The following is a 14,357-nucleotide window of genomic DNA, read 5'->3' as shown; positions in this document are numbered from 1 at the left end:
CTGCTAAGTGCTGGGGTAGAAAGAAGCTAATCAGGATTGACACAGTCCATGTCCAACATAGGGCTCACAATTTTAATCCTCATTTTACGGATGAGGTAAATGAGGCACAGAGAAGTTAAGTGACTCATCCAAGGTCACACAGCAAACACGTGGTGGAGCTGAGATTAGAGTCAGAGATCCTCTGACTCTCAGGCCCATGGTCTTTCTACTAGGCCATGATGTTTCTCATTATTACAGTTATGAAAAGGGAGTAAATGGAACTATATATAAGAAATTAAATGTGAGAATTGAGGAATTACCAAATGAATTTAATCAGACTAGTCCATTGATTTCTATAATTTAGTAAGTATATGGAATACAGGCAGTCGTCAGACCTATGATACAAGTGGTTCTAGAAAATGCATCTTATAGTGTTTTAAATCAGAACCAATTTTCTCATCATGGACAATATAAATAGGGAATTGGATCTTGAACAAAGTCAGATATCCTATTTTTATCAAAATCAGCAAGAATTGTGTACTTAATCCATTATAGTTGCCAAATATAGCCACATTAATGATTTTCTATTGAATTAAAGTGGTTCCACACAAGGTAATCAGTTTTTACTTCATTGGAAATAAAATCAGCATCACCCTAGAGAAGTTTGCAGTACAGTGCATGGACCTGAGAGTCAGAGGCCCTGGGTTCAAGTCCTGACTCTGCCATGTGTGTGCTGTGTGACCTTGGACAAGTCATTTAACTTCTCTGTGCCTCAGTTACCAAATCTGTAAAATGAGGAATAAATCCTACTCCCTCTTATTTAGGCTGTGAGCCCTATATGTGACAGGGACTGTAGCCTGCCTGGATTAACTTGTATCTACCTCAGCATTTAGAACATTGCTTGACACTTAGTAAATTAATTAATTAATTAATAATGGCATTTATTTTGTGCAAAACATTGTTCTAAGCACTGGGGAGGTTACAAGGTGATCAGGTTGTCCCACAGGGGGCTCATAGTCTTAATAAACATTTTACAGATGAGGTAGCTGAGGCACAGAGAAATGAAGTGACTTGCCCAAAGTCACACAGCTGACAAGTGGCAGAGCTAGGATTTGAACCCATGACCTAAGATTCCAAAGCCCAGGCTCTTTCCACTGAGCCACGCTGCTACTGTAAATGCTTAACAAGTACCAAAATTATTTAACAAGTACCATAATTTCTAATTATTAACCTCACTGGAGATTCCTCTTGATGATCAGAGAAGAAGCGTGGCTCAGTGGAAAGAGCTCGGGCTTTGGAGTGAGAGGTCATGGGTTCAAATTCCGGCTCTGCCAATTGTCAGCTGGGTGACTTTGGGCAAGTCACTTAACTTCTCTGGGCCTCAGTTCCCTCATCTGTAAAATGGGAATTGAGACTGTGAACTCCCCCCCTCCTCCCCGTGGGACAACCTGATCACCTTGTAACCTCCCCAGCGCTTAGAACAGTGCTTTGAACATAGTAAGCACTTAATAAATGCCATCATTATCATTATTATTATTATTATCAGATAATCCCTTTTCTTCAGGCTTCCATCCTCCTGAACATTTCTCTGCCATTTCTTGTGGCCATGGGACTTTTACAAGTATTTCTCATCTCTGAGCTGGACTCCGAGCCTCCCACCCCAACACTACCTGTGTCCCATCCCTAGAACTAGTGCTAGAAAAGAGTTGAGTCTTGTAAAGTCAAAACTGATGTGTTGTAAAGCAGAACCAGGATGTCAATTTAGAAATGTAAGTGCCTTGAGGACTTCCTAAAAATATTTATCAAGGTCACTATAGTTCTTTTTCTATAGGACATATTTCATATGTGAAATAGTGTATTAATCCATAAATGGCATTTTTACTGAGTGCCTTTGCAGTGTCTAGCACAAAGTAAGCACTTTAACAAATACCATGAAAAAAAAGAGTTGGTAGACGCAATCCCTGCCCACAGTCTACAGGGAGCCAAAGACACTAAAATGGTTTAGGAATATGGAAAATAATGAAGTATAAAAATATTTGCAGAGGTACTGAGCGGCTGAAGTGAGTATCAAAGTGCATCAGAGGTAGGCAGCCAAGTGCATAATCAACACAAGGAAGGTCTCTTGGAGAATATGTGATTTTAGGACAGTGGTGGGCTCCTGGATAAAAATATTCAGGATCCCACAGGAGAAAGACATTGGTTTGACAAAAGATAACCTCTTTATGTATAGCAGTATACTATAGTTAAATAGTATACACTATTTAAAAAATTGTTCAGAGATATTAAGCACCTCTAGGGACAGGATGTGTGTTAAATTCCTAACTGTGTATTTTTTCACCAATGCTTAGTAAAGTGGTCTTTATATAGTGATCACATAATAAATATTATTACTACTATTTTACCTTGAATACAAAAAGCTTGGTGACTCAGTAGTATTTATCAAGGTCAATGTTCTATTTCTTTGAGTACTTACTATGTGCAGAGCATTCATTCATTTCAGTCAATCGAATTTATTGAGCGAACCCCCCGCCTTACCTCCTTCCCCCCACCCCTTCTAGAATGTGAGCCCACTGTTGGGTAAGGACTGTCTCTATATCTTGCTAACTTGTACTTCCCAAGCGCTTAGTACAGTGTTCTGCACACAGTAAGCACTCAATAAATATGATTGATTGATTGATTCTACTTAAAATTTCTGATATTTTATTTCTATGTTTTCCCACTAACATATCAAAGACACTTATTTTTATAATTCCAAAATGTGAATTCAATGATGGGATTGAGGTTACATGAATTTCTAAAAAAATATTTTTTCTTCAAATCCCAAATAATAAATGTTTCAAGATAAAATTGGAAGCAAAGGGGAAGCATTGAGCTTTAGTGGAAAGAGCATAGAATTGGGTTCTAATCCCACCTCTAAACCTTGCCTGCTGTGTGACCTAGGGCAAGTCACTTAACTTCTTTGTGACTCAGTTTCCTCATATGTAAAATAGGAATTAAATTTCTGTTCGCCCTCCCAACTTAGACTGTGAGCCCCATGTAAGACTGTAAACTTGTTGTGGGCAAGAGACGTGTCTGTTATATGGTTATGCTGTACTCGCCCAAGCACTTAGTACAGTGCTCTGCACACAGTAAGTGCTCAATAAATACTACTGGCTGACTGACAGGGACTGTGTCTAAGCATATTGTATCATATCTGTCCCAATTCTTAGCACACAGTAAGTGCTTAACAAATACCACAGTTATTATTATTATTGTTGTTATTCTTTTGAACTGCAAGTGTGCAACAATCATTGAATAAAATAGACTTGTATACATCTGAGGAAGATTATTTTTATTGTTTTAGTCATTCTGATAAGAGTCTGTAACAAAATAAAATAATTTGCAGCTTTTTAGGGCAGAGACCATCTGACCTAAATTTCTAGTAGCTATCTCAATGCTTAATACAGTGTTTGGCATATCATTAGCACTCAGTGAGTACCACTGAGCCCGTTGTTGGGTAGGGACCGTCTCTATATGTTGGTGACTTGTACTTCCCAAGCCCTTTGTACAGTGTTCTGCACACAGTAAGCGCTCAATAAATATGATTGAATGAATTAATTAATTAATGTCATCATCATCATCTTCATTATTATTGTTGTTGTTAGTATAGTAATCCAGTGAGATAAAGTCTGTTGTAAATTGCTCCACTTACCATTTTGTATTCTTTCCAGCCTCTTTGGAAATCCAGGCTACCATCTTCTCGATGTTGGATGACTGTCCAACCTCCTCCAGCAATCTCCATGTTGCAAAATACCTAAGTAGTAACCAGGTTATAAAAGAACATGAATTTTTTTTCCCCTCCAGAAAACCTGAAATAGTGATTTATCATTTTTGTATGCTGGGTGTAGGCTAGCCTGTTTTAAGAATGCAATGTTAAAAATTAATCACATCTAAATAAAATACCACTGAAAATCAAATCCTGATTTCTGTTACTATAGGTAGCATTACACATTAGTTTCATTGAAATTAGTCATGAACTGAAGGACAAAATGGTTCATTTTTCGTTTTAATTACTTTTTGGATATCCAACAACTTCCTTCAGATATGATATTATTAAGTCAGCATCAGTTGCAACTGTAAAGTTGTGAGGGAAAAACATTACCTCAGATCAAATTATTTAGGTTAAAGAAGGTTTGGATTCTTTGAGAGGTTTAGACATGTTGCAGGTACATTCCTGTCCTGCAGTTGGAATCATCAGTATTATATCTTCATCTTTTGGGCACAGCGTGGCACAGTGGAAAGAGCATGGATTAGCGAGTCAGAGGTTGTGGATTCTAATCCCAACTCTGCCACTGATCAGCTGTGTGACAATGGCCAAGTCACTTGACTTCTCTGTGTCTCAGTTACCTTATCTGTAAAATGGGGATTAAGACTGTGAGCCCCACGCGGGATAACCTGATTACCTTGAATCTACCCCAGCACTTAGAACAGTGCTCAGCACATAGCAAGCACTTAAATGCCATCGTTATTATTATTATTATTATTATTATTATTATTATTATTATTATTATCATCATCATCATGTGCAAAGCATTGTAGTCAGCATTTGGGAACACACAATAAAAGTAATTGAGATGAGTCCTTGCCCTTGAGGTGTTTATAATCCAATGGGGAAAACAAAGCAGAGACAAATTACACATAAAGAAAGGGAAGGGCATAGATTCAGGTGATAAAAACAAATGTAGAAAAATGAATAAATAGACAAATAGAGTGATAAAGTGGCTGTTGGAATGGCATGCTAAGAAGGTAGGGGTTAACTAGGGAAGGCCTCTTGGAGAGAAGGCATTTTTGGAGGCCTTTGAATATAGGATGGATTGTGGTTTGCCTAATTTGAAGTGGGAGGGAATTTAATTCCAGGGAAAAGCTTGATTATTGGATCAGTCAGGACTGTTGGAATTGAGGTGCCATTAGATAGAACAAGAGGAGTGAAGAGTGAGCTAGGGTGTAGTAGGAGAAGGGAGCTGAAAAGTTAGGATACAGCTACTCCAGAAGTTAGGAATTTATGTTTAAAACAAAGAGAAATAGAGAGCCTTTGGGGTTTTCTAGCAGAGATAATATTTTGATTAAAGGAGAGTAGTTATTGCCTTGTTCCTCTAATCATTAATTGATTTAATAGAGACAAGAATGGGCCAGATAGATGGTAAGCTCCTTAAGGGTAGGGGCTTGTCTACCAACTATGCCTGCTCTGTACCTAGAAAGTACTCAATAAATACCATTGATTGGACAACTGATATGACCCAGTAATGGTAGTTGGTATGCTTTTAGGTCACTGAACCTATCTTCTTCCTAGTTCAGGTCTCTTTGAATTAATGAATTGTCCTGATGTTTCCTTTACCCACCATCTGACCCACACCCACATCCTTTCATAACAAACATATGTTTTCTAAACTCGAATTGAGGGGAAAAAAAGGCTAGTAAAAAATTGGGTAATGGTTCCTTAATCAAATCTGGAAGAAGAGCAAAGCCTGTTGAAGGCTGAGGTGAACTCATATTTTTCTGGCTGATCCCAGCAAAGTTCAAGTGTTAAATGCTTTTAAAGTTAACAATGCATTGAAAACCTTGTATGTGTGCCCTGTGCCACAGAGAGCTCATATTTTATTTTCAATTCACAGATTTGGAGAGTCATTGCCAAACATTTCCAATCCAAGTCAAGTTTTCCATGCTTTTCAGTTATGCCACGAATGTTGTGATGGCTACAAACTCTGCCAAATGGCTCATAAAATGGGCCCTTAAAAGACAAGTCAGTATGCTCACTTGCACCCCAGAGTAACTTCCTTTAATTGAAACAAAATGAAAAAAAAATATCTAAACCCATTTGGCCCCATTCCTGCTTTTGAAGCATGGCTTCTGTGACCTACAATATTTTGCTTTCTTAGTTCTCTAATTTTGTTCTTCTTCTAGTCAATGGGTTTAAGTGCTGGAGGAATCCAGCTCAGGAATTTCTAGCAGTTATGATCTCTGACTTTTTTTTATAGCTTAAGCCAAGGAACCACCTCTTTCACATGAATCCAATTTTTCTTCCAAGTAACAAAAAGAAGGGGCTAGGAAATGTTTGGAAGGAGCTTATACATTTCACACTAGCAAGTGAAGGAAATAGAGCAAGAAAATCACTGAGTTTCGGGGCAGAAGCATTTGAGAGAAATGCATGAGGGGAAGCATGTGGACATAGGGAAGCAGCATGACTTAGTGGGTAAATCTAGGTCCTGGGAGTCAGAACACCTGTGTGGCTCTACACCTTGTCTACTGTGTGACCTTGGTGAAGCCATTTAACTTCTCTGTGTCACAGTTACTTCAACTGTAAAATGGGGATTAAGACTGTGAGCCCCACCTGGGACATGGACTTTATCCAACCTGAATAGCTTGTATCTACCTCAGTTCTTAGTAAAGTGCTTGGCACGTAGTAAGTTCTTAACAAATGCAATCACAAAAAGAAAAGATGGATTGGCTCGTTTTTGAACATAGGTTGGTTTGAAATCTCTACCCCTTCCCCTGGTGCTATGCTTGGGACTTTTTCTATTAATGAACTTGCCAAACTCACTGAAAATGAAAGTTTGGCAAAGCTGCTTCCAGGCACGAATAGAACTGGCTCATTGCCCAGGTTAGGTCATTACATCCAACCATTAAACACCTTTTAATATGAAATGGAAGTTTACACCCATAATAAAAGTAAAATTTGACAAGCTTTATTTTATGCTCTCTGAACAGATTGATTGTGGGCTTTAGTTGTAAATTATTTTTCATAACTTCAAAGTAAAAAAAGTTAAAATAGAGTAGTGACTCCCGTCTCATCGTCAGAAACACTTTTCTAACTATAAGAAAAGGTATGACTTCAGGATTACATTTTACATCAAAGGTGAAAGACCCAAGGAAACAAAGCTGTCCAAATAGTAGAGTCCAGGCTAAAGTCAAGAGAAACAGTGTGGCCTAGTGGATAGAGCACTCCTGGACATCACAAGGACCTGGGTTCTAGTCTCAGCTCTGCCACTTGTCTTCTGTGTGACCTTGGGCAAGTCACTTAACTTTTCTGTGCCTCAGTTACCTCTTCTGTAAAATGTGGATTAAGACTGTGAGTCCCATGCAGGCCATGGACTGTGTTTAATCTGATTACCTTGTAACTGCCCCAGCGCTTAGAACAGTGCCTGGAGCACAGTAAGCACTTAACAAATACCATAAAAACAAAAGGACAAAAACAAAGTGAAAAGGACAAGATATTATTGATGGTGATAATAATAATTACAATGACAATAATAATAATAATAGTGTTTACTAAGTGCTTACTATGGGTTATGGACTATGCTAAGAGCTGGAGTAAACACTGAATAATCAGATCAGGCTCAGTCTTTTTAAAAGCAAAGTGGTATTTGTTAAGTGTGCACCAGACACTGTACTGACTGCTGAGATAGATACAGGGTAATCAAGTTGGGCACAATCTATGCCCCACCTGGGGCCCACAGTCTTTATCTTCCTTTTACAGATGAGGTAACTGAGGCATAGAGAAGTTAGGGGACTTACCCTAGGTCACACAGCAGGCAAGTGGCAGAGTCAGGAATAATAATAACAATGATAATAATAAAAATTATGGTATTTGTTAAGTACTTACTATGTGCCAAATACTGTTCTAAGCACTAGGGTAGATACAAGGTAATCAGGTTGTCCTGTATGGGGCAAGTTTTAATACTCATTTTACAGATGAAGTAACAGACACAGACAAGTGAAGTGACTTGCCCAAAGTCACACAGCAGAAAAGCAGCAGAGCTGGGATTAGAACTCACATCGTCTTTTTCCCAGTCCTGTAGTCTCTCCACTTTTCCTCTAGGTCACACTGTTTCTTTGTAGGCTCCGTCCTACATGGGGCTCACAATCTAAGGGGCAAGGAGATCACTCATTCCCATTTTACAGATGAGGAAACTCAGGCATATAGCACCTTAGAACATGTAAATTTTCAGAATTGATTCATTCATTCAATCGTATTTATTGAGCACTTACTGTGTGCAGAGCACTGGCTCAGTGGAAAGAGGCCGGGCTTTGGAGTCAGAGGTCATGGGTTCAAATCCCAACTCTGCCAAATGTCTGCTGTGTGACCTTGGGCAAGTCACTTAACTTCTCTGAGCCTCAGTTACCTCATCTGTAAAATGGGGATTAAGACTATGAGCCCCACGTGGGACAACTTGATCACCTTGTACCCCCCCAGCACTTAGAACAGTGCTCTGCACATAGTAAGTGCTTAACAAATGCCATTATTATTATTATTATTATTACTAAGTGCTTGGGAAATACAATTCAGCAATATAAAGAGACAATCCCTCCCTACACCAGGTTTACAGTCTAGAAGAGGTGGAGTGGATTCATTTGATTGTGGGACCATAAATGAACCACAGTTGTACCCCATGGTATTTTCTCCATAAATAGGACTGAATTGAGAGGGGCAGATTTTCCTCACTGATCTACCAGAAATTCATTTAATTTTGTGATATTTCTTAAGTGGTCATTATGTGCTAAGTGCTAACAATAATGAACAGTAATAATTGTGGTATTTGTTAAGTGCTTACTAGGTACCAATCACTGTACTAAGTGCTAGGGTAGATACAATAATAAATAGGTCGGATACAGGTCTTGTCCCACAAAGTCAAAGTCAGTCTAAGTGCAGAACAGATATTTAATCTGCATTTTCAAATGAGGAAACTGAGCCACAGAGAATCAGTCAATCAATTATCCATCATATTTACTGAGCACTTACTAAGTACTGAACACTATACTAAGTGCTTGGGAGAGTACAATATAACTGAGTTGGTAGGGATGTTCTCTGAGCACAATGAACTTACAGTCTAGAAAAGTTAAGTGACTTGTCCAAGGTTAACAGCAGGCAAGTAGGAGAGCAGGATTCCCTGCCAGTGCTCTTTCCACTGGGCCACATTATTTTTCTCATCAAAGAAAGAAAAAGATAATCAAAAAAAGAACCTATAAGGGTCAAGCTATGCTATGAAGTCAGGGGGTTATTTGCTAAAGGTTTTTTTGTTTTTGTTTTTTGTTATGAAAGTGTTTTGGGATGTGAGGTAGTAGAGAAGACTTATTTACTCAACTATCTCCTGGAAAAACAGGTCAGCATTTGGCAATCATCAAACTGGATTTGAGATAATTTAGGGGTAATTTCCTTTTTTCCAAAGGAGAGGAATGAACCATGGCTTGATTCTTATTAGTACAAAGGAATTAGTCCAGATTCTAAAAGTGGGTAGAGACCTTGTTGGATGTGATTCAAATGGTCATCGACTTTATCCTATAAGGATCAAGAGTGAAAAATTGGTCAGAGAGAAAATGAACTTCCACAAAGCACATTTTAAGAGATTGATGTCACTGGTAGGAAGAGTTCATTGAGAATATAACAGAGGACTCCCAGAAAGCTATCTCTTAGAAAGATGTTTCTGTAGGCATTAGGACAGACTACACAGATGTGACCCAGAACAGGTTACTAAGTGATTTTGGGAAGTCTCAATCCCCAAGAATTCTTAGGAAAAAAATACCAATACTGTGTTCAACTGGTCACCTGCTTCAAAGCACATTACTGGGACACATGGTATTTCAGAATCCCTCTTCCAGCTCTATCATTCTACAAAAGGGAAATTCCCACATCCCATTTTCGTGTACATAACAACTGCAAGTCATTAGGGATGTTTAAACAATTTTTGTGTCTTATTCCAACTGCTTAAAAACTGCAGTACTCTCAGAAAATTCTATTTCTTACCAACACATTGTAAACACAAACCCTTTCTAAAGCACTGTATTTTTTAAGTTTGGAGCTTCTCATACATTTCTCAATAGCCTGATGACAATGTTAATAAAAATAATCCGTCTCCTCAATTCAGTTTTACTTGTAGCTCACAATTACAGCTACTTGCTGAAAACCATACAAGGTTTCTATTTTCCCTCTGAAGATGGGCAAGAAAACATGATGGAACACCTTCAACTCTCGGCAGCTAAATAAATCAAGTCTAAATCCTGCTGACAATAAGTCTAGCAGATGTACTGCTGTCAGAGCCAGCCGGAGAGCCAGAACGCTCATTACCCTCCTCATTCGGCCATGGCTTTATGAGTTACTGGGCAACATGTGTGAGAGAGTGTGGATGATGCTCAAGGGTAATAAACCCTGTAAAAGATTCAGTCTCAATCCTTCTATAGGAAATCTTGGCATAAGATGCAACGATTTAGCATTTTCAAAAACTGGGAATTATGTAAGTGATACTTTCCAATAGACTGACAGATCACTAGAACTTCTTCTCCAACACAGGATGGATGACTCATCACCATTTAAGTGGAGCGGTTATCTCATGCTCATTAAGAAAAGAACAAACAGTCTTTTCAGGAGGAGCATCGCTTTTATATTTTAAAGACCCAAAATGGCAGAAATTTTACAAGCTTCATAGATAAAAAAAATTTAACATCAAATCTAAGATAAAAATCACAATTAATGAGAATTAATTCAAGAGAATATCTAATTCACTATGAGTAAAAAACTCTGGTTTTGTTTTTACCTTTTTAGGCTCTGGTACATTATTAATATAAATAGTATAGATTCCACTTTTATTGAAACCAGCTTGATACACATCTGCACAATCTCTAAATGGCTTTTCTTCCTCTTTTTTTGTACTCTTTGGTGAAACTGGAAAAGAGAAATGTGATAGTAACAATTTTATTAGTTCATTAGAATCTCATACAAGCCATGATCACCTTTTATTTCTTCAAAATACAATCAAATTCCAAAGACTTTGGGGAAAGAATTCCAAAAAATAAGGACACTCCAAAGGCTTCATGTGCACTTCATGCAAGCTACTGTGTTACAAATTCATTGTTATGAAAATGTATGTACGAAGGAAAAGTATCCTTGCACTGAGCACATTAATTACTACACAGTTCCTATCCCCAAACTTTTATCAACCTCACTACCATGGACTGATCCTTTTTAAAGGTTGTATTCCCCTTAACCAATTTGTCCTAATGACACATTCCATTCAGGTTCTAAAAGCATGTCTTATGGTGCGATTCTGCATTTTTTCTAAGAAGCAGTGATTTAAAAAAAAACAGAAGAAATACCATCCTGGGTTCGACCAGTGGTTCAACCAGTTCAGGACTGCATCTTCAAAAATGGTGCCAAAGAATACTTCAGTGGTTCACCTCTGTAAAACCTAGACCACCCCTAAATTATGCTTGAACCTACCACTCTAAACTGTTCTCAGTTCAATTTGGTAGGTTCTAAAAGCCTTATTTCCCCAGTACAGTATTCCTAGTTTTTCCCCCCATTAACATAATACAGGCCCCTCCCTCCGTGAACATGTCCAGAACCTACTTGAATCTTCTGATATCTGTGGCCTGTGCACCCTTCTGGGGTAACAAAGAAAGTTTGTTACCATTATTTACCAACTACTATGTGGAAAGTGTTTTGGCATTTGTTTATTCTGAATTTACCACCTTCAAGCTTTGATGAGCAACCGCTAGACCTGGTGATGCAGTGTTCTGTCAAGATGATTGCCCACCCTTTAGGATTTTGAAATTAGGAAAACTCATGACTGTTCAGCTTAAGTTTTGAAGAAGGTATGCTGATTGCTCCCTGTGGAACAGCAATCATCCAGATGTCCTTGTTGGGGGCAGGATATTGCTGGTGACCAGAGTGGCCTAGTGTAGAGAGTATACGCCTGAGAGTCAGAAGGTCATGGGTTCTAATCCTGGCTCTGTCACTTGTCTGCTATGTGGCCCGGTGTGGGCAGGGATTGTCTCTCTTCATTGCTGAATTGTACTTTCCAAGCAGCTACTACAGTGCTCTGCACAAAGTGCTCAATAAATAGGATTGAATGATTGAATGTGGCCTTGGGCAAGTCACTTCACTTATCTGTGCCAACTCTGTGCCTCAGTTCTCTCCTATGTAAAATGGGGATTAAGACTGTGAGTCCTGTGTGGGACAGGGACTGTGTCCAACCTGATTGGCTTATATCTACCTCAGTGCTTAGTACAGTGCCTAGCACATAGTAAGCCGTTAAATAGCACCATTATTATCATTATTGTTATTAACTGCTCAAAGTTGCCTGATAGAAACTTGGGTAAAAGAATAAATACCCTCTCCATCGTCTCTCCCTTACCCTAACCAACCCATTTTGGGGTTGTTCGCATGACAGCTAAGGTGACCCCCTCTGTCACCCTACAATATTTAGAAGATTTTATATTTTGTGGGGATTGATTCCCTGAAACAGGAGCTTGAAGCTCAGGTTGTGATTGACATCAAACAACTGTCTAAAATATCCCTTTATTCTTCAAGATAATATGTTTATGTGGCACTCTCATAGTCTTCAACTGGAAACAATCAGAAAGGTTCTGTTCTGGGCTACCTTGTCCAGCCTCACCTCAGTCAGCATCTCTCAGCTTCAAGCCAAGGTCAGCAGAATGGCCAGGGTGGGCTCCTGTGAACCCTTCTGCCATTATGTAAATACTCTCCCTTTAAAGATGTAATTCACCTGGTTGGAGAATGTGTTCATTCATGCATGCATTCAATTGTACTTATTAAGCTCTTACTGTGTGCACAGCAATGTACTATGAGCTAGGGGGAGTACAATAGAACAATAAACAGACACATTCCCTGCTGACAATGAGTTTACAGTGTGAAGCAGGAGACAGACATTAATATAAATAAATTACAGATATGCACATCAGTGCTGTGGGTTGGGGGAGGTGAATAAAAGGAGCAAGTCAGGATGATGCAGAAAGGAGTGGGAGAAGAGGAAAGGAGGTCTTTGTCAGGGAAGGCCTCTTGAAGGAGGCGTGCCTTCGAAAAGGCTTTGAAGGTGGGGAGAGTAACTGTCTGTCAGATTTGAAGAGGAAGGGGATTCCAGGCCAGAGGCAGGATGTGGGTGAGGGGTTGGAGGTGAGATAGATGAGATCGAGGCACAGCAAGAAGGTTAGCACTAGAGGGGTGAAGTGTGTGGGCTGGGTTGTAGTAGGAGAGTAGCGAAGTGAGGCGGGCCCAGGTGATTGAGTGCATGTAGCTACAGTGCCTGTACCCAGAGACCAAGAATAGTGATTGCTACATAGTAAGAGCTTAACAAATACCATAATTATTATCATTATTATTACTACCCTCCTGGCTTCCCCCTATAAGTGGTCTAAAAATACGTCTCACAGGTATTCTCAGCAAAGGTGTATGATGGATTGTACAGGATTTGTTTCATAGTTTCACATTAGCTTAGCAGAAATACTTCCTCCTCCTAAATTCTAGCTCCCCTTGTATTCACCATTTATACCCATACCCTTGGAGAACTTATTTGATCCCATGGCTTTAATTACTATGTGGATGGTTCCAAAATCTACATCTTCAGTTCTGATCTTGTTCCTTCTCTGCAGTATCTCTTCCTGCTTTCAGGACATCTCTACTTGGATGTTCTGCCAACATTTCACACTTAACATGCCCAAAACTCATCTTCCTACCCAAACCTTGTCCATCCTGACTTTTCTGTCACTGTAGACAGCACCACCATCCTCTCATTCTCATAAACCCATAACCTTGGCATTATCCTGAACTCAGTCCTCTCATTCAACTCACATATTTTATTTGTACATATTTACTATTCTTTTTATTTTGTTAATGGTGTGCATATAGCTTTAATTCTATTTGTTCTGATGATTTTGACATCTGTCTACATGCTTTGTTTTGTTGTCTGTCTCCCCCTTCTAGACTGTGAGCCTGTTATTGGGTAGGGATGGCCTCTATATGTTGCTGACTTGTACTTCCTAAGTGCTTAGTACAGTGCTGTGTACATAGTAAGTGCTCAATAAATATGATTGATTGAATGAATGAATATTCAATCTGTCACAAAATCCTTTGGCTCAACCTTCATAACATTGCTAAAATCTGACCTCTCCTTTCCATCTAAACTGATACCACATTAATCCAACCACCTATTCTACTCCATCTTTACTGCATCAACTTTCTTAATGACATCCCTACCTCTTGTCTCTCCCCATTTCAGTCCATACTTCACTCTCCTTTGTGGATCACTTGTCTACAAAAAGGCTTAGTTCGTGTTTCTCTACTCCACAAAAATCTTCCGTGGTTGACCAATTACTGCTGCATGAAACAGAATTGTATTGCCCCCTCCTACCTTCCCTCACTCCTCTCTTATTCATTCATTCAATCGTATTTATTGAGCACTTACTCTGTGCAGAGCACTGTACTCTTATTATAACCATCACAAACATTTTACTCCTCTAATGCCGACCTACTCACCCTACCTCGATTTCATCTATCTTGCCACCGACCACTCACTCACATCCTTCTTCTGGCCTGAAACTCCCTTCCTCTT

General features: G+C 39.1%; 1 protein-coding gene across 2 annotated transcripts in view; it reads right to left on the bottom strand.

Moving 5' to 3' along the window:
• The window catches only part of ANGPT1 (angiopoietin 1), a 265,372-nt gene that overhangs the window by 53,143 nt on the left and 197,872 nt on the right, over positions 1–14,357 (bottom strand). For both annotated transcript variants that reach the window (XM_038744581.1, XM_038744582.1), the window contains 2 exons: positions 10,545–10,672; positions 3,671–3,772 (listed from right to left, as the gene is read on the bottom strand). In XM_038744581.1, the coding sequence (XP_038600509.1) occupies positions 3,671–3,772; positions 10,545–10,672 (230 nt within the window). The remainder of the gene's footprint in view (positions 1–3,670; positions 3,773–10,544; positions 10,673–14,357) is intronic.

This window comes from Tachyglossus aculeatus, chromosome 4 (assembly GCF_015852505.1).
Source record: "Tachyglossus aculeatus isolate mTacAcu1 chromosome 4, mTacAcu1.pri, whole genome shotgun sequence".
NCBI classification, from domain to species: domain Eukaryota; kingdom Metazoa; phylum Chordata; class Mammalia; order Monotremata; family Tachyglossidae; genus Tachyglossus; species Tachyglossus aculeatus.
The sequence above is the reverse complement of the archived record's forward strand: the minus strand, read 5'-3'. Positions and strand labels throughout refer to the sequence as shown.